This window comes from Canis lupus, chromosome 15 (assembly GCF_003254725.2).
Source record: "Canis lupus dingo isolate Sandy chromosome 15, ASM325472v2, whole genome shotgun sequence".
In the NCBI taxonomy this organism is placed as follows: domain Eukaryota; kingdom Metazoa; phylum Chordata; class Mammalia; order Carnivora; family Canidae; genus Canis; species Canis lupus.
In genome coordinates, this window is record NC_064257.1 from 3,048,940 (window position 1) to 3,068,943 (window position 20,004).

At 48.6% G+C, this 20,004-nt stretch overlaps 2 protein-coding genes across 24 annotated transcripts in view; both read left to right on the forward strand.

Annotated features, from left to right (window-relative positions):
* Positions 1-16,932, forward strand: part of MYCL (MYCL proto-oncogene, bHLH transcription factor) — a 38,673-nt gene extending 21,741 nt beyond the window's left edge. For 15 of the 23 annotated variants that reach the window (XM_035699038.2, XM_025419802.3, XM_025419803.3 and 12 more), the window contains 4 exons: positions 8,715-9,152; positions 9,750-9,863; positions 10,858-11,362; positions 14,361-16,932. In XM_035699038.2, the coding sequence (XP_035554931.1) occupies positions 9,108-9,152; positions 9,750-9,863; positions 10,858-11,362; positions 14,361-14,956 (1,260 nt within the window). In that variant the 5' untranslated portion in view covers positions 8,715-9,107 and the 3' untranslated portion in view covers positions 14,957-16,932. Of the gene's footprint in view, positions 1-8,714; positions 9,153-9,749; positions 9,864-9,930; positions 10,057-10,323; positions 10,411-10,463; positions 10,569-10,857; positions 11,363-14,360 lie in introns of those variants that run through there. The other 8 variants (XM_025419812.3, XM_049094341.1, XM_049094342.1 and 5 more) reach the window with 4 other exon arrangements.
* Positions 15,957-20,004, forward strand: part of TRIT1 (tRNA isopentenyltransferase 1) — a 57,821-nt gene continuing 53,773 nt past the window's right edge. The window contains exons 1-2 of the mRNA XM_025419800.3: positions 15,957-15,974; positions 16,508-16,619. Of these exons, the coding sequence (XP_025275585.1) occupies positions 16,572-16,619 (48 nt within the window). The 5' untranslated portion in view covers positions 15,957-15,974; positions 16,508-16,571. The remainder of the gene's footprint in view (positions 15,975-16,507; positions 16,620-20,004) is intronic.

Below are 20,004 nucleotides of genomic sequence, written 5' to 3' on the forward strand. Positions count from 1 at the left end.
GTGGAGGGGGAACCCTGCACAAAGACTGGGCTGAGACTGGGTGAGGAGCTCCGGGCCCAGCAGCCACCACAACACAACTTTCTGCCACTGTACCCCTTCTCTGCCTGCTGAAATCAGGTGTTTCATTCATGGGGACACCTCTGAGTGTATCTGTGTTGGCAAGCCCACCGGAAAAGCCCATCTCCTCCCCACAAGGCCTGATGTGGGAGAGGCTGGGCAGTGATGTCCTGGCAAATATTTAGCAACTGGCACACGATGGGGGGTGGGTACCCCGATTTGTAGCATTTGCGAGTTTCCATGGAGCAAATATTCCACCATGGTCAATATCAAGCTACTGCAGTTGAAACTGGACAGTAACACACCATAACAGATCTGATAGATGATAGGAAAACCAGTAAGCAATGATGAGTTTGGAGTCTTTACTACTTTTGTTTTTAATATAAGTGTCAATTTATAGACTTTAATTCTTTTTTTTTTTTTTAAGATTTTATTTATTCCTGAGAGACACAGATTGAGACAGAGAGGCAGAGACACAGGGAGAGGGAGAAGCAGGCTCCACACAGGAAGCCCCACATGGGACTCGATCCCTGGACTCCAGGGTCACGCCCTGGGCTGAAGGTGGCGCCAAACCGCTGAGCCACCCAGGCTGCCCAGAATTTAATTTAATGACCGTGTTTAACAACCAGCTCACAGGATTCCCGTAAGTGCAACAATTGGATCTCAAGAGCGGATACTTGCTGACTCCAGTGCAACATTGAGCCAAGGTCACCCAGGTCCCCACGCCAGCAGCTCCAGGCCTTCCTCCAGCCTCAGGGCTCCTACACACAGGATTCCCCATCTCTAGCCTGGGTTTCCCTCTAGTGGACAGAAGAGTCATTCTAGGTGATTCTCTCCTACCTGTATCCAGAGTTCATGGCCCAAAGGGTGTGGATGAGGCTGATCGTCCCTCATGGGAAAAGTTTCCTAATGGGGGTCCATATGGTTTCAAAATTGTCCTCAAGCACTAGACACTTGGCATCCCTCTTCTCTGAGAGGTAGCACCAGGGAGGCCCTTTGGGCTTCAGCCATTATCACAGTCTCTAGAGTTTTTCCCAAGTCCCAGCTCATCCCCCAGGTGGCAGCTAGTACACTAGCGCTTCATTCAAGTTTGGAGAACACCCTCCATCAGGTCTATCTCTAAGGAGGCGAACTGCTTTTTCTGTTTGCATGAGGAAGTAAGCTTTCACATAACTCATAGCCGACAGGGAAACATATGTGTTGGGCACATGAGAAAATAGAGTCACTTAGATATAGAGCTGGGGCTCAGGACTCCCTCTCTTGCATTATGCTTGGTCTCTCTTCTTCCCGAAGTGATCTTTCCAAAGCATAGCTGTATCTGTCACTTTTCCACTCACAAATCTCCTATAATTTTCATTGCTCATATCTTCAGCCCAAGCTCAGGCACTCAAGCCCTTGGTTGAGAACTCATCTGTGTTGTTTACCTTAAATTGCCAAAGAAGGAAAGAGAAGAAAGCTGATCTTTTAAAAATTCTCCTCTGGGCCATGCACTTTGCTAAACACTGTAAATACAGGTTTCTCCTGCTATCTGAAAGTTGAGGGTAGCTATGAAATCCTTCATAAGCCCAACTAGCATAAAGTGAAAATAATCCCCATGTTCTGAAAGTTCACATTATACTCTTTGCTTTTATCAAAAATTTATATTAGTACAGTAGAGACTTAAAAAAAAACTAAATCCTCTTCTGATTTCTTTCTGTTAGCAAAAACAAATACAAATATACTTTCAAAAAGTGAGGGATACCTTGTAGTATCTTATTTCTCCAGTAATGCTGCTAGATAGGGCATCTTATGGATGAGAAAACTGAGTGTCAGTACCAGCTGACTTGGTGTGACACAGCTTGCAAACAGAGAAATTTTATATTCAGCCTACTTCTCTTTCTACTTGAAAGCTGCTCTTGTCATTTTAGGCCTGGCCCGCTCCCCAGGATGGCTTGCAGAGTGAGGTCCCAAATCTCCAGAACCATTTTCTCACCACACTCAAAATAAGGCCACATTCCTTAGGGTTCTAAGAAAAGGACTGCTTTTCATTGAAACTCAAGCAGAGGTAATAGAGCCACAGACAAGGGATAAGAAACCAGATTTTTATCTGATTAAATTCTTCCTGGTGCTGGTGCCAAGGTCTTTCCTCTCCTTCCTTCCCCTACCTTCTCCCCAACTCTCCCTTCTCAACCTCTCTCACCTTTATCTCCTTAACTTCACCTGGAATTCTAGACATCTCTAAGGTTCAGATCCAATTTCCTTTCTCCAGAAAACTCTCTCAGAGCATCTGGCTCAGGAATCTGCCTAATGAAAGTGAGAGTTGTTGCAGCTTGTAAGGAAGAGGAGATTTCTGGCTAAACATGAGGATTGATCACACGTGTTTATCTTGACTCAGTCCTGAAACTTCATTAAAATAGTAGTAAGTGGATTGGGGGGAAAAAGTATAAACTCACCAAGGAAGGGAATGACTGTATTTTAATGATCACAGGGTTTCCTTTGGGGATGATGAAAATGTTCTACAATTAGTGGTGATGGTTGCATATAAAAGAAAAGAAATAAAGAAATGGGAGAATCTGGACCCCTGCCTCACACCATAAACAAAATGAACTCAAATGGATCACAGACCTAAATGTAAGAGCTAAAACTATAAAACTCTTGGGAGAAAACAGGAGTAAATCTACATAACCTTGGATTTAGCAATGGATTCTTAGGTATGATGCCAAAAAGTACAGCAGCAAAAGAGAAAATAGATTAATTTCATCAAATTAAAAACTTGTGCTTTAAAGGACATTGTGAAGACAGTGAAAACACAATTCACAGAATGGGAGAAAATATTTGCAAATCATGTATCTGATAATGGTCTAGAATCCAAGACACTCTAAGGACCTCTTACACTCAATGACAAAAAAGATAACCTGATTTTAAAAATGGGCCAAGGGTGGGGGGCTCCTGGGTGGCTTAATTGATTAAGTATCTAGCTCTTGATTTCAGTTCAGGTCATGATCTCAGGGTCATGAGATGAAGCCCTTTGTTGGGCTCTGTGCTTGGGTGTGGAACCTGCTTGAAATTCTCTCTGTCCCCCATCCCTCATTCTCTCTCTCTCTTTAAAAGAAAAAAATGGGGGCAGCCCGGGTGGCTCAGCGGTTTAGTGCTGCCTTCAGCCCAGGGTGTGATCCTAGACACCTGGGGTCAAGTCCCACGTCGGGCTCCCTGCATGAAGCCTGCTTCTCCCTCTGCCTGTGTCTCTGCCTCTCTCTCTCTCTCTCTTTCTCTCTCTGTGTATCTCTCATGAATAAATAAATAAAATCTTAAAGAAAAAAGAAAAGAAAAAATAGGTAAAGGATTTGAATAGACATTCTGGAAAGAAGATATACTAATGGCCAATAAACACATGAAAAAGATGCTCAATATTATTAGTTGTTAGAGGAATGTAAATCAAAACCACAATGAAATACTACTTCACACCCATGAAGATGGCTATAATAATAATAACTGAAAATAACAAGTGTTGGTAAGAATGAGGAAAAATTGTCACCTTATGCTTTACCAGATAAGAAGGTAAAATGGTGCAGCCACCGTGGAAAACAGTTTGGCAGTTCCTCAAAAAGTTAAACATAAAGTTGCCATATGACCCAGCAATTCTGCTACTGGAATATGCCCAAGAGGGGCACCTGGGTGGCTCAGTTGGTTGTGTCCAACTCTTGATTTTGGCTCAGATCATGATCTCAGGGTCATGGGATGGAGCCCTGCATTGGGCTCTATGCTCAGGGGAGTCTGCTTGGGATTCTCACCCTCTGCCCCTCTAAATAAATAAATAAATAAATAAATAAATAAATAAATAAATCTTTAACAAAAAAATTTAAAAATATGTAATAGTCAAATTTTTTAGATTTTTAAAAAGATTTTATTTATTTATTTAAGTTTTTATTTATTTATTCATGAGAGGCAGAGAGAAAGAGAGAGAGGCAGAAACACAGGCAGAGGGAGAAGCAGGCTCCATGCAGGGAGCCCGACGTGGGACTAGATCCTGGGACTCTAGGATCACACCCTGATCTAAAAGCAGACGCTCAACCACTGAGCCACCCAGGCATGACATCAAGGTTTTTTGTTTTTTTTTTTTTTTTAAATCAATAGAAGGATTGGAAGTTTAGGAAATCTCCCAAAAGGTGAAATGAAACACACAGAGATAGAAATGAGAGACAAGATAAGAAAACGGTAGCAGGAGTTTCAGAAAGAGAAGGAAAAAGTGGAAGGGGGAAATTTTTCAAAAATATAATTAAAGAGGTGCCTGGGTGGCTCAGTCGGTTGAGCATCTGCCTTTGGCTCAGTTCTTAATCCTGGCGCCCTGGGATCAAGCCCTGCATAGGGCTTCCTGCTCCTCAGGGAGCCTGCTTCTTCCTCTCCCTCTGTCTGCTGCTCACCCTGCTTGTGGTCTCTATCTTTCTGTCAAATAAATAAATGAAATCTAAATATATATATAATTAAATATATATTATATGTAATAAAATATATAAATATATACTATAAATTATATATAATTATATATGTTATATATATAATTATAGAAAAAATATATGTAATTACAGAGCAAATGGGTTTTCAGATTAAAAAGCTTATGGCAAAAAATGCAAAAAGATCCTGCAATGCAATTCTGACACTAACTTTCAGAGTTAGGCCAAACTTCACAGGCACGGTTCTCCATAAGACTGCCCTCATTTGAGACAGCAGCTGCAAGCTCAGGGTTTCCCAGGCCACCAACACTCGTGAGCAACTGGCTACAAATTTATGGGTTCCCACTACCGTTTCAGGTTTGATAACTCACTAGAACAACTCATAGATCTTAGGAAAATGGTATACTAATGGTTATAGATTTATTGTAGCAACAGGATACAAATCAGGACTAGCAAAAAGAAGAGACAAGGTCTTGGAGGGTCCCAAACGTGAAACTTCCAATGTCTTCTTCCTGTGGAGTCAGAATGAGTCACCCTCCCAATGCATGTGTGTGTAATAACATATACAAAGCATTGTTAACCAGGAAAGTTCACCTGAACTTCAGTGTCTAGTTTTTATTGGGCTTCCATTAGGTAAATAAGACTGGTTGAATGTGATTGAACTTGGTCTCCAGCCCCCTTTCCCCTTCCCAGAGGTCAGACTGATATCACTTGACCCAAAGCCCCAACCCTTTAATTACATGGTTGGCCTTTCTTGCTTGTCAATTACTATCTTGGGTCTCTTAACTATCTGGCTATCCAACTTATCTAATTTAACATATCTTAAACTATCTGGAGGCCCACCATGAGTAATCCATTAGCAAAAACTATCAGGGCCCATTATGAATAATAAACAAAGTCCTATTGCTTGGCAAATTCCAAGGATTTAGAGGCTACTTTCCAGGGACTGGAGACAAGGGCCAATCAACCGGTTTATTATACGACAGACCCACACCAAGGCATATCAGTGAAAAAATTTAGACTGTCAGAGACGAAGAGTGTACCCTAAAAGCCTCCAGAGAGAGAAACAAGCCATCTGTAAAGGTTTACATTTCAAATGATATCAACCTTGGGTGCCTAGTGGCTCAGTCAGAAGAGCATGTATGTGATTCTTGATCTTGGGTTTGTGAGTTCAAGCCCCACATTGCGTGTAGAAATTACGTAAAAATAAATTTCGAATGATCTCAACCTCGATGGCAACACTGGTTGCTAAGAAACAGGAAAGCAGTACATTTAAATTTTTGAGGGAAAATTATTTCTAGTTTGGTATTCTATACCCAACCATACTATCAAAACCAAAGACGAAGGTATAGTGAAGACAATTTCAGAAATGCAAAGTCTCAAAAATTTTACTTCCCAAGGACCTTTTCTCAGGCAGCTGCAGTAGGGTGTGTTCCAACAACGTGAGGAAGTAAATCAAGAAAGAAAAAGCAGGGATCCCTGGGTGGCACAGCGGTTTAGCGCCTGCCTTTGGCCCAGGGCGCGATCCTGGAGACCCGGGATCGAATCCCACGTCGGGCTCCCGGTGCATGGAGCCTGCTTCTCCCTCTGCCTATGTCTCTGCATCTCTCTCTCTCTCTCTCTCTCTCTCTCTCTCTGTGACTATCATAAATAAATAAAAATTAAAAAAAAAAAAAAGAGAGAGAGAAAGCAATGAGTACCAGAAAACAGGGAAGCCAACACAGGAGAGAAGCAAAGGGGATTTCCAGGATAATGGTGAAGGGAAGTTGCTGAATAAAAATTGTGAAGTAGGCCTAGACTCAACCAGTAAATTCAGATTAGAACAGGAAGCTAAAGGGTTCTAAGAGGTAAGTTTCCAAGAAAAAAATGGAACTGATAGATTGATTACTGGATGGGTTTGACCACATGAAGTGATCTTTGTAGCTCAAGTAAAAAATGTGTAGGGTCGAATTCATAATATGTAAAGAGAAATCTGCACAAAAGAAAAAAATGAAACAATTTAACTCTGAAAAAAAATGTGCAAGAAAGGAAATGTAGTCATAGGTGCTCCATAGTCACATAGTCAAAATACTGTAAATATTTAATATTTAAAAATCTAACTGGAGAATAAGGGAAGGCCAAGTATGTGGAGGTGGGAGGGGAAATACAAGAGCTACATCTTCTATTGTAGAATGTCAATAGGAATTTAAAAATCAGGAAAAAATAGATCATATTGGTCAAAATATGGAAGTAAATATTAGGAATAAAAAACAGCTAAAAGAGTAGTTGCCTTTGGAGACTGCGAATCAGGGGTGGTGAGGGCAGGGCAGAAGACTGCCTTTTTTTTTTTTAACCTTATCACCCACCTATTTGATTTTTTTAAGACCGTGTACACGTACTAGTTTGATTTAAAATGTTTTAAGAAAAATAAAGTAAAAAATTGAATGTCCCTAGGGTAGCATTTGTTATCTTGGAGAATTCATATCACCAGCCTGGGTCCGGATATCACCTCAGAAAACAAAGCTGTTAGCCCTAAAAGCAGGAGCATCTCTATGGAACAGACACACATTAACCAGGCTCATGAGACCAATATTTCAAATCAGATGCCAATTCATTAATTTATAAGGGGAAGCAGGGCTTCGAAGCCAACTAGATAGATCTTCTTGTTCACTGGTGAGTGCATTCTCTCCCAGTGGGCGGATCTACATAGGGAATAGAGTGATTTTTAGCAGGTTGCTTGGTGATCCAAAGCACAAGTGAGGTGGGGCGGGGCGGGGGGGGGGGGTGAACTGGGTAAGATTTCAAAGAATGAGGCCTCCATCTCCCTTGTTCCTGGACCAGCATCTTTGTCCCCAGATAGACACTCTGGTGCTTGCCTTGACAACTCATTGCTCTCTGCTTCATTGGCTATCCACACTGCTCCTCACTGGCACCTTCTTTCTTCAGCTGCTTTAATACCTTTACTCAGGAGGTGCCTGGGTGGCTCAATCGATTAAGAGTCTGCCTTCAGCCCACGTCATGATCTTGGGGTTCTGGATGGAAACCCCCCGTATCAAGCCCCATATTGGGCTCTATGCTCAGCGGAGAGTCTGTTTCTCCCTCTCCCTCTGTCAATGCCCCCACTCCGGCTTGCTCGCTCTCTCTCTCTTTCAAATAAATAAAATATTTTTAAAAACACCTTTGAGGTGCCTGGGTGGCTCAGTCGGTTAAGTGTCTGCCTTTGGCTCAGGTCAATGATCCCAGGGTCCTGGGATCAAGCCCCATGTCGGGCTCCCTGCTCAGCGGGGAGTCTGCTTCTCCCTCTCCATCTGCCACTCCATCTGCTTGTGCTTGCTCTCCCTCTCCCTGTCAAATAAATAAATAAAATCTTTAAAAAACAGTACCTTTTATTCAGGTTACAGTCTAGACTGGGCCTGACAGTTACTCTCTCTCCATCAGGTAGGTTGGCACATCTCTACCTCACAGCATTAGAAGCTTATATCCAGTCAAACAGGCAACACCTTTATAAAGCACCCATGATGTGCTAGGCTCTAAGCCCTGGAGTTACAGTGGCCAATAAGACTGACATTTGTCCCTGCCCTCATTAAGCTTAAAGTCTAGTAAGGAAGACAGACATTAACCAAAGTGTACATCTTTCAGCCACCATGAAGCTGGAAAGGTAAGATCTCAGCTGGGCTGGGGACATCGGATCTCCTTGCCCTCCTTCCCTTTGACCTTTCCCCAAAGCCCCTCAATAAAATGGTTTGATTCCTCCCCCCACAAAAGAAGTGTGCAAAGTGAAGGAGCAACCCAACTCTCAGAGACAATTTCCTTTATCTTAGTTCTTGAGGTGGGGTCACCTCATGGGTGCCCCTAGATATCACCAACTACAGTGAATCATGGAGGGACGCTCAGTGGGTGAGCATCTGCCTTTGGCTCAGAGCATGATCCCGGGATCCAGGATCGAGTCCCATATCAGGCTCCTTGCATGGAGCCTGCTTCTCCCTCTGCCTGTGTCTGCTTCTCTCTCTCTCTCTCTCTCTCTCTCTCTCTTCTGTGTCTCTCATGAATAAATAGATAACATCTTAGAAAAAAATAAAAGTCTTAAAGTTAAAAAGAAAAATGAATCATGGGGAAGGGCTGTTGAGTAAGAACTTTCATCTAAAAAGAGAAAAAAGATCCATTTTCCAAGCATAGAATCCCAGCCCCTTGTGGTTTCTATATCCCAAATCCTTCCAATAATGTTATTTCATGCTTAAATTTATCTAGGTTTGGTTTCTGTCATGTATAACCAAGCATCCTGACTGGTACTGCAACCATCTCAGACATCTGTGGACCAGAGAGGAAGTTACCAAAAGGCAGTTCCAAGCCTTCTGCTTTAGGACTGCAACCAAACCTAGAACCTTTCTGACCTGCACCTTCATTCAGCACAAAGCAGAGCACACAGCCTGTCTCAGTAAACTCTGGTTGGCTGAATCACTCACTGAGTCCACAAATATCTGCCAGAAGCTGTTCTAGGCACTGAGGTTCCCAAGCTAGTGAGAACGACTTGCTGCCTTCAAAGATGTCCCACATGCATTTTAGACCCAATATATTCAAGACTGATGGTGTCATCCTCCCTGCCTTTTCTCCCAACTCACACTTTTGGATGCTCCAACCACAATGAACCGCTTGCACTTCTCATTTCCCTATGCCTGGATGCCAACAGTGAGTACTTGGGTGTTCTTAGACCACAGGAGTGGGAGGAAAAGAGAGCAGGCAATCTGGTTGCTGACTGTAGACAGCGACCAGACTTTGAATGCCATGTAGAACATTCTATATGTATTGGCTGCTATCCCAAATTACTTGGCCTAAACAGAATGACCATATAGTTTGGCTTTTCTTCTCCCACTGAAGACATAGAAGATGGATGACGCAAAGGGCTTCTATGTCTATTATCTTGGCCACACATGCAACTGCAAGCAATGGTCCCATTTTACAGATAAGCAAACAGAAGCTTTGGGCGACTTGGCCCTATAGCTAGCAAATAGCAAAACGAAGGCTGCAATGAAGTTTCTTGACTCCAAACCCCATTTTCTTTCCTCTAGTACTACAGTTCCTACAGAGCTATTTTGTGTGTGTGTGGTGTGAGGGGAGAGTAGCCCACACGTAGATTCCGGGGAAAAATTCTCCTTACCACCAGCACACCAGGGGCTAAGTTAGTTTTACTTGCCTCTCTTCTTGGCCTAGTACCTTCGCTATCTTGTTAAAGAAACGCTCGCAGCAACCCTATAAGGTAAGTATTACCATCCCTTTATTTTATAGATGAAACTGAAGTTCAGGAAGGTTAAATCTGACGCTCCGAAGTCCAGCATCTTCCTACCTCGCTTCTCCGAGGTCCGGGTTTGCACCAACCGCAGTGAATTAACGGGCCAACAGGTGATAAAGAGGATGGATACCCGGGACCAGCGCCAGTTCAGGGCGGCGGGCCGCCAGGTGGCGCGGTGAAGGTGCACCGGGCCCCCCACCTTCACGCCGACCGCCCTGCAGGAGCACCTGAAATAAGCCCGCCCACGGGCTCGAGGGGCGGGGCAGGGAGTAGCCCCATTCCCCAGCCCGGGGTGGGCAAAGGGTGAGGTTTTAGGTTGCGTGCTGGGACCGTCCCGGCCCAGCTAAGAGTCACGCCTTCGCTAGACGACCCTGAACTGTGTCAGCTCGCGGCCTGCCCCGCGCCACCCAGCGTGCACCCCCTCCGGGCTGGGGGTCCAGGGAACCGAGCAGCCGGCTGGACCGACCCTCGACCGCCCCCACCTGTCGGGCGCGGGTCTGGCGGGGGGCGTGGCGGGGGCGGGTCGGGGGCGTGGCCTGTCCCGTAGGCCCCGCCCCCGCTCCCGAGCCCGCGGCGCACGACCAGATATAAGGCGGCCGGAAACAATGCGCCTGCATCTCGCGCTCCCGCGCCGATCCCGGGAGCGTCCGGGCCGCGGTGCGCGGGCGAGGGCGGGGGCGCGCGCGGGGGGGCGCGCTCTAGGGTGCGGGCCGCGCGCTCGGGGGCGCGCATGTGCCTGTGTGCGGGCTGCCGGGCTGCCCCGAGCCGGCGGGGAGCCGGTCCGCTCCAGGTGGCGGGCGGCCCCGGGGCGGGCTGCGGGCTGCGTCCCGGGCTCCGAGCGCCCCCGCCCGGCCCGGCCGGGCCCTGGGAGCTGCGCTCCGGGCGGCGCTGGCAAAGTTTGCTTTGAACTCGCTCCCCGCAGCCCCGTCCGCGCGCCGCGAGCCGCTGCCCCGGGCACGCCGCCCCGGACGCGAGGGAAGGGCGCGGGCTGCCCGCCGGGAGGTCGGGGAGGGACGAGAGCGCGGCCGGCCGTGCCGGGGGACCCGGGGGCGCCTCCCGGGCCGGCCCGCACCCCCGTCAGCCGGTCCCCCTTCCCTCCCGCAGGGAGCGGACATGGACTTCGACTCGTACCAGCACTATTTCTACGACTATGACTGCGGGGAGGATTTCTACCGCTCCACGGCGCCCAGTGAGGACATCTGGAAGAAATTCGAGCTGGTGCCGTCGCCCCCCACGTCGCCGCCCTGGGGCTCGGGTCCAGGCGCCGGGGACGCAGCCCCTGGCGTTGGTCCCCCGGAGCCGTGGCCCGGAGGGGGCGCCGGGGAAGAGGCGGAGTCCCGGGGCCATTCGAAAGCTTGGGGCAGGAACTACGCCTCCATCATCCGTCGTGACTGCATGTGGAGCGGCTTCTCCGCCCGGGAGCGGCTGGAGAGAGCGGTGAGCGACCGGCTCGCCGCCGGCGCCCCCCGGGGGAACCCGCCCAAGGCGCCCGCCGCCCCGGACTGCGCTCCCAGCCTCGAAGCCGGCAACCCGGCTCCCGCTGCCCCCTGCCCGCTGGGCGAGCCCAAGACCCAGGCCTGCTCGGGGTCCGAGAGCCCAAGCGACTCGGGTAAGGACCGCCCCGGGCCATCCAAGAGGGGGGCACCCCAAGGGTGGCCAAAACTCTGCCGCTGTCTGAGGTCTGGCATTGGGTCTTCGCAAGCCCTTCGGCCACCTCCCCTTTTCTCTGGCTGAAGCTGCCGGTGTAGCCCCCAGCGGTGTCTGTCTGGCACGTGGGTGTGTTAGTAAACAGTTTGAAGAAGTGGCGTGGGAGCCAGCGTCCTTTGGATGATGATCGGAGCCCCAGGGGACAAGGGAGACGGGGTGAGGCTTAGCGCTTAGAGAGGACGATCCTAGGATTGGACTGTAGGGGATTTCTGGCCTTCGGAGGCTGGAAGGGGTCCCTTAAGGGTCATTCCAAGCTTGAAGTTTTTTGTTGCTGCCACTTTCCGGGGGGAAGCTCACACTCCCCCAGGGAGAGAGGAAGCTGAGGAGCCTTTTGTGCAAAACCAGAGCCTTCGCCCTCTGAAAAATCTAGTTTCCTGTCTGCTTTGCTTTAAAATTACAATAATGCCCCCCCACACACACACACTTGCACCTCCCACCCTTTACCACCAGTGCCCCACACAATCACCCACCAGACAGGCAGCAGAGCAACGAACGCTCCCCATTAACAGCTGGAAAAACTGAGGCTTAGAAACGGGAAATCACCAGAAGTGAGCCCCATCTTCTTTGGCCCAAGGGTCCATTTGCAACCAGGCATTTCCTCCATGTTTCCAGGGTCTTCATGGTAGCTTATCCGAAAAGGGCTACATCTTGCTTTGTTGCTTTGGCCCGAGTAGGAAGAGCAACCTCTAGTACCTTCCTAATTTGACCTGTGGTTCTGTGTAGCGGCTTCCTTGCATTCAACAAATGTTCACTGGTCCCTACTTGGTACCAAGCTCTGAGCCAGATGCTGGGGTCCCAGATCTGAAACTCCAGCCTCCTCCTCCACCCTTGGATGCAAATTTAAACCTAAGGGCCGACTTTGAGCATCCTGTGCCACCAAACTATGTCGTTCTTAGCCTAGCCTCTTAAATCTCTACCCATGAGAGAGACCGGAGAGGGTGCTTTAATAGCGTGCCACTGACTAGCATCAGGTAAATCAGGACCTAGAAAACTCACCGTAGCTTTTAAGAATCACTTTTACGTGACTGTTTGAGAGGGAACTGGGAGTGGGTATGGAAGTTGTCATACACTTGAGGGGAAAAATAAGGATAACAAGAAATTAAAAGTCAATTTTTTCGGTCCACTGTGTTAAGGTCATTTTTAACCTGCCTGCTTTCAACACCAAGAGCTTGTGTTTGTTTAATGGCTGCAACGGGAGTTTTGAGATCAAGAAACCAATAAAGATGTATCTCTACAAAAGCTTGGTGGAGTGGTAGAGTGCAAAGAGCATTGTTTGGGGGAGTTTGGAGATCTTTAGTTTGAGATCCAGAACATTACAAAGGTGATATGCGGACATGGCTGATCTGGATCTCAGTTTCCCCTTCTGCACACGAGAGGGTTGAACTTGATTATCCAGCTGAGGCCATTTCCTTGTCTGGGTAGAGTTAGACCATCTCTGAAAAGAATGGTATCTTCCGTTATTGCTTCCTTAGGCAGAACCTTACGGGCTATGAGGTTTTAACACTGAACTATTAAAAGGTTTGGGATGTGGGGAAGCCTCCTGAATCATTTTCTGACTTGCCCTTTAACCTGAACCTGTTCGCAAGCTCCTGGTTCACTCACAGGCCACATGGCCCAGAACAAAATGCAACAGATTGCAAACAATGAGGGGGGGGGCGGGGAGAGTGACTGACGGCGGGGCTCAGCCAATGGGGGCCAGGGGCCGGGTGAGACGGCATTCCAAACACAGCTCAGCCAGCCAATCCCGGGCCTCGTGGTCAGGAGGGCTGAATGGTCAGGTTTTATTAATGGAGAAATAATGCGATTGTCCACACAATGGAAGCCTTCCTGACAAAGGGGCTCAACCATCCTGATATGCAAAAGAGGCCCAGAACTGGGCGCTTCTGTGGTCAGGCCGCGATGCATTCGGGTGGCCTCCTTCTATGTGGGGGCTGCAATATGTGCGAATCAGGAAGGCTTTCCCCTAACCGCCCCTCTCCGGGGTTGAGTAGCCTGAGACACCTTTGAGCCAAGGGATGACGGGGGGCATTTCCAGGCGTCCCCAGGCCTCTGGTGTCTTGGCCCTCCCACCAGGACGTTCTGTTGCTGCTCAGTTCCCTGCCCCTCCCCCTCCCCCGGCACAGGTCGCTAGGAAATGGTCGCTTGTATCTTTGTGAAGTTCCAGCAGCTTTTGCAGACAGGCGATTGCAAAATCCAACCCCCTTCTGGTCCAGGGAAGGGGGTGGGGCAGGCGACCTATAAATGATGGATGACTAGAAACCCATTGAAACCAGGAGCAAAATGCTCCTGAGGGAGACCCGTCCCCCACCCCCGTGGGTGAGGAGGGATGGCTTGTTGCCCTCCCTTCTCGGAGTCCTCAGCTGAAAGGATAGCAGAATAGAGAGGTAGGGGAATAATAGGATTTATAACTTGTGAAAAGTAACAATTCCCCAAGTGCAGACTGTGCTGGGCCGGAACAAAGGGCAGCTCTGCCCACAGACCCCTCATTTACAATTCTGATGGGGCATGAAAGAGCCCGACGGGGGAAGATCTTTACAGCTAAACTTTGTCCCAGGCCGGTAGCTCTTTCTCTCCATCCCCTCCGTGGGGGAGGGGAGCTCCTGGGCGGACTGGGGGCTGTTGGCTTGGGTCTGCCTTTTGTTCTTATCTAAGCCTTGCTGTGCAAAAGGAAATTGGAGAATATTTTCCTTCTTGCTTCTTCCCCCTTCTTTCCTTCCCGCTGCCCTTACCCCGTTACAAATGAATCCGTTGTCTTGCTCCTCACTTGGATCCGTTTATAACTAAGTGAGCGAAATGTCATCTCCTTTCCCAAGCCCCAGCATAGGGTGTGTGTGTGTGCGTGTGCGGGTGTGTGTTTCTCATGGGGTGTGTTTCTTCTCTGGATCTCTCTTCTTGGACAGAGGGTGAAGAAATAGACGTCGTGACAGTGGAGAAGAGACAGTCCCTGGGTGTACGGAAGCCGGTCACCATCACGGTGCGGGCGGACCCTTTGGACCCCTGCATGAAGCACTTCCACATCTCCATCCACCAGCAACAGCACAACTACGCCGCCCGCTTTCCTCCAGAAAGCTGTTCCCAAGGGGGGGCTCCAGAGAGAGGTCCCCAAGAAGAGGCTCTGGAGAGAGACGCCCCAGAGGAAAAGGAAGAAGTGGATGAAGAGACTGTGAGTCGCCCCCCCGTAGAAAGCGAGGCTCCCCAGTCCTGCCACCCCAAACCTGGCAGTTCTGACACCGAGGATGTGACCAAGAGGAAGAACCACAACTTCCTGGAGCGCAAAAGGCGGAATGACCTCCGTTCTAGGTTCCTGGCCTTGAGGGACCAGGTCCCCACCCTGGCCAGCTGCTCCAAGGCCCCCAAGGTGGTGATCCTGAGCAAGGCCTTGGAGTACTTGCAAGCCCTGGTGGGGGCCGAGAAGAGGATGGCCACGGAAAAAAGGCAGCTCCGATGCCGGCAGCAGCAACTGCAGAAGAGAATTGCCTACCTCAGTGGCTACTAGGTGACCAAAAAGCCTGACTGCTCTGTCTTACAGAGACCTGAGTTTATTTTCTAACCTTCCTTCTCCCCCTTAGTAATTTGCACATTTGGATTATGGAGGGACAGTCGGAACTGTACATTCCAGAAGGTGGTGCGGCCTTAGGGGAGGCAGGGCATGCCCTCCAAGGCAGGGCTCGCGTTCTTGGGAACCCTGAAACCCAGCTCTCCCTCCTCCCTGACTCCCAGGAGCACTGGGTCTTCTCTGGCGCCTTTGGCTTCTCAGGCAGGCAGCTGACCGAGGAGACTTGGGGTCGGCCTAGCTCACTAGCTCGGAAGAAAAGCCTGACAGATGCTATGCAACAGGTGGTGGACGTTGTCGGGGGGCTCCAGCCTGCATGAAATCTCACACTCCGGATGAGCTTGAGGCTGGGAAAGGATGCTCCCGCTGGTGTCTCTGGGGTGACGCTAGGACAGCTGGGCCCGGACGTCCTCCCTGAGGCTCTTCTTTCCAGGAGACACACGAGCTATCTGGGGTGAAGACAAGCTCACAGACTTGATCAACATGGACCGTTACCTCACTGACAGACACTTTACAGTAGCTGAGGAGTTGGAAACCTTTAATATATATATAATGATGTTAGCCAACACCCCTCCTCCCACTCTCAATGCTGCGACCTTGAGAACATTTAAAAGAGCTTGACCTCTAAATTCTTTGTCTCCTGAAGCCCTCTGGGCCCTTTCCTCTGAGGGAGAAAGCATTCTGTCCTCACAAGGGACTTTTTTGTTTCCTTCTGCCTTTGTTATGCAATGGGCTCTCCAGCACCCCTTTCCCAAGGTCAGAAATATTTCCCCAAGACACTGGGAAATGGGTCCTACTAGACTGTGGCCTGGGGAAGGCTTGGAGTCCTGGCTGTGAACTTGTTATCTGCCCAGGTGTTTTCCAGTTTGGAATCTTTCCTCCAGGCAGATGTCAGGCACCTCAGAGGGAGAACTATACCACTTCCTCTTTCCCACTTCCCTCTCATCTCAGAACCTGACTGGTAAGTTTGAAGTTCTACTAGAACCATGCAGGCTGTCCTTCTAGGGCAACTCCAAGGAGCTTGCTTGCTGGCTTTGCAGCCACCCTCTGGCCCCTTGCCAGCCTGACATGAGTCAGATCTCTTTCCCAGAGTCTGGGCCTTACTGGAGTTCTTGCTAGGAGAGTTGCTGGGACTCATCCAGGGCTCCAGAAGGTGGACTGGTTTCCTGGTGGGTTTTAAAGGAGCTTCCAGAAGCTCTGCTTAGCTGACCATGGATTTTGCCCCAGGTGAACCTGGTACCTCCAAGTGGATTCCAGGTGCCGCCTCCAGTCTGGAAAGGCATCCAACCCAACAGGTGTCCTATGGGCCAAGCTCAGCAGCCCCTAAGCCTGGCCTGGAAGAAAGATCAGCCCCTCCAGAACTCTGCCCAGGGCAGCAGGTGCCTACTGGCTGTGGTTTTATAAGTGGAGGAGGGGAGGATGGTGGAGCACTCTTGGGGGGTCTGGAGAGCCAGCTGCTACTTCCAAACTTAGGCACAATGGTCTGTTTCTGAGGTTGCTTCCTCGCCTCGGAGAACCCCAGCGGAAGTTTGGAAAAAACCTCTCTACCTTCTGGAGTATGGTTTTCGGGAGCCAACTGACTTCTGGAACTGTCTTTGGAGAACAGGTGGGATGTAGGTTACTGATGTATCACCCGAATAGCTTGTGTTTTATAAGCTGCTGTTGGGTCTTAGATTGGGAGCAATGGTTTGTTTTATTTGTGGGTTTTTTTTTTTTTAATACTGTATTTTTGTATGCCTTTTGCAAAGTGGTGTTGTTTTTGTACAAGAAAAAAACTCTTGGGCAATTCTCATGTTGCAAGAGTCTGATTTATTTTGAAAGGCAAGTTTACCTGAAATTTTGAATTTGTTGTGATTATCAATTGCCTGATTTTAAAATGTTGCCTTCTGGGACTTCTAATAAAAGATTCCTCAAACATGTCAGAGTGGGGGCACCTTATGCCAAGTCCCCCTAAGCCAAGGAAAACTATTTCAGGGTAACCACCAGTGATCCGGAGGGTTGCATTTTTCTAACCATGTTGCCAACCAGGTCATTCCACTTTGGGTTCCTGAAATGCCATTTCAGACATGTCTAAACAATGTAGGTTGTGTACTTGGTGAACATGAAATTCTTTTGTGAATTGCACAGAGTGCTGAATTTGTACTTCAGAAGGTTTGAAATCCCAGTTCCACTACTTAACTTCTTCTGTGCCTTTTAGCTTTACCTCTCTGACCCCTAGTTTCCTTGTCATAAAATGGGGATAAACACTACTACACAGGAGGTTGGCAGGTATTAATGAAGTAGTAGACCTCTTTTTTTTTTTTTAGATATTTATTTATTTGAGAGAGAGAAAGAGAGAGTGTGAGCATAGCAGTGAGGAGGGGCAAGGGGAAAGGGAGAAGCAGACTCCCTACTGAGCAGGGACCTTGACATGGGGCTTCATCATAGGACCCCAGGATCATGCCCTGAGCCGAAGGCAGATGCTGAACCATCCAGGTTCCCCGAGACTGAGGTTCTAAGAGTGAAAACAAAACAGCCCAAAGTTACTCCACTAGTAAATGAGTTAGGATTGAAACCCCCTTTTGCCTATCTCCACAGCCACAGGTCTTCATCACGGCCTAGTAATGCCAGCCTTTGTTAGCATGGGGTGTGTGGAGGAGGTAAGCATGAAATTCCAGCACTTAACTGCCTGTTGCAATCGTCCCTCCTCGGGACCATGGTGCCGGCCACTTATTGGGATGAAGTGGAGCCAATGTTCCATGACCAGTCACTGGGCCACGTCTGTGGGCTGGGTGGGTCAGTCCTGGTTAGGCCAGAGAGGCCCCTCTGGGACTGGGACAGGCCAACAGTTGCTGTTGGGAAAGGCCATGAGCATCATGGCGGAGGGAGGCCACTTTGCCTCAGCCAATTCTTCCTTACAGCTCAGACTTGGTTGGTAACGCCTGCCTGTTCTCCCTCTGTCATCGGGGAGCCTGAGTAGAGTCCAAAAGCTACCCTAAAGCCCTCACGTTGGCAGAGGGAGCCTCATCACACTGTGTAAGTACACCACCTCTGCCACAGGGACCAGAGCGGATTTTTGCTCAAGGTCCCAGAACAAAATCAGAGTCCCAAACCCATTCTCCCGGCAGGTAAGCTTTCCACTCCATCCCCACTACCTCTCTCAGTCACCAAACCTAGTGTAGAGATGTGCATTGCTGGGAATCTGAAAACTCCCAATTCCCTCTTCTAGTGCTAGTCACTCTGTGCCCAGGATACTCCTCCTTCTTCTTTCTCACTCCCTCCTATCACCTTCCAGAGCAATAAAGTCATCCCCATCCCCAGCCATTTATCAAGAGATGAACACGTAGGACTTCTCTCCCTTTCCTAGTCTGGGATGAATCCCTAGGCCCTCGGTAAAATAGTAGGGACTCCTAGGTAGGGGTACTGGTGTTAATTGTTTTACGTATCTTAATTCTCATGATAACCTAGAGAACCGGGTGGCATCGGCCCCATTTCACAGATGAGCAAACTGAAGCTCAGAGACATTGAAATCATTTGTCTAAGCCCACACCTGCTAGTGCCAGCCGGCTGTCTCCAAGCTTCAGCTCCTCCTCGTCCAACTCTGCTGAGAAAGGAGTGGGAATAAAGCCATCTCCTGGGGGGAAGGGAGGGTGTTTCTGGAATGTGAAGTATTTTAAGCTCCTTCCTAGCTCATTTCTTACAGACTCCTACCTCTATCTTTGTCTGAAAATAGTCAGGGAGTTTATTCCTGGATTTCGGAGAACAATTCCTACAAATTAGATTTGACTCGGAAGAGTACACCTAAGGAACCACGAACCCGACTCCAGGACACACGTATGGACAATAAGGGTCAGCTGCAAAGCCACCCTTAGTGTAGGAAAGAAAGGTTAAACAATAAAAGACCAATGCGTGTGCTAATTCCCACCCCTGTGGGAAGCTATTTTGGGGGCACTGAGACAGGTTGAACTATTTTAGATGTGCTGAATTTGTCTAAAGTGCTCCCGGGATGAGGATATTCCAGAATACTCACTTTTGGAAGGAGGAGGAGAGGATGGGGATGACTTTATTGCTCTGGAAGGTGATAGGAGGGAGTGAGAAAGAAGTTCCTTTCTGAGGATAAGCTAGCAAGTTGGAAGATGATTGATGAGTGGGTGACTGGGGAGGAGAGGCGAGGTGTCTAAATGTGTCAGCGAAGCTCCAGCGGGGTGTGAGCATTTCTACTTTAAGCCTGGTGGGCAGCTCTTATTAATGTCTTTATTTGGAACTACTGCCAAAGGGATCAACTGTATTCACGTTTCCATTCTTTGGACCGGGAAATGTAAATATGTTCTTAAAGTCACTAATCAGATGAGTTATTATTAAATAATTAGCCCCAGTGCCAGGGGCCCGGTAGGTGCCCAGGAAGTGTTGGATTGCCTTTAAACTTGTGAGAGGTGGTATGGATAACTGGTCTCCCACACCCAGCAGATCTGAGTTCCAAATCTGGCTCCACATTTCCCAGCTGCACCTTTGCCACCACCTTGGGCAAATTATTACCTTCTCTGTAAAACAGCTCTAAATAATAGCTGGGGTGTTGTGGGGTTGTTATGAGCAATAGTAAGTGCTCAGTAAATGATTAGTGTAATTCAAACCATGTAGCAAGCCACACCTTGCTAATACAGATTAGTCATATTTGAAAAGTGATAGAAGTGGTTGGTGAAATAAGGAATCTTCTGAGCATGAGTACTTAGTCATCTGGGGAGCCCGAGCTAGGGCACAGGGGGAATGGTGGGCACGACCTGAGCTTCTGGCTGGCCCACAGCATCCCATGACCCACAGCAGGCAGGAGCCATGAGTCTGTGATGGTGTTGCATGGATGGGCCTTCCATGTGTCCTTACTGGGCAGTGTGGTAACGTCAAACTGAGCCAGAGTCAACTGATCCCATTTAGCCAGTTAAACCCTCAAATGCCTGGTTTTTTTTTTTGTTTGTTTGTTTTTGTTTTTTTTTTCAAATGCCTGTTTTGTTCAGGCA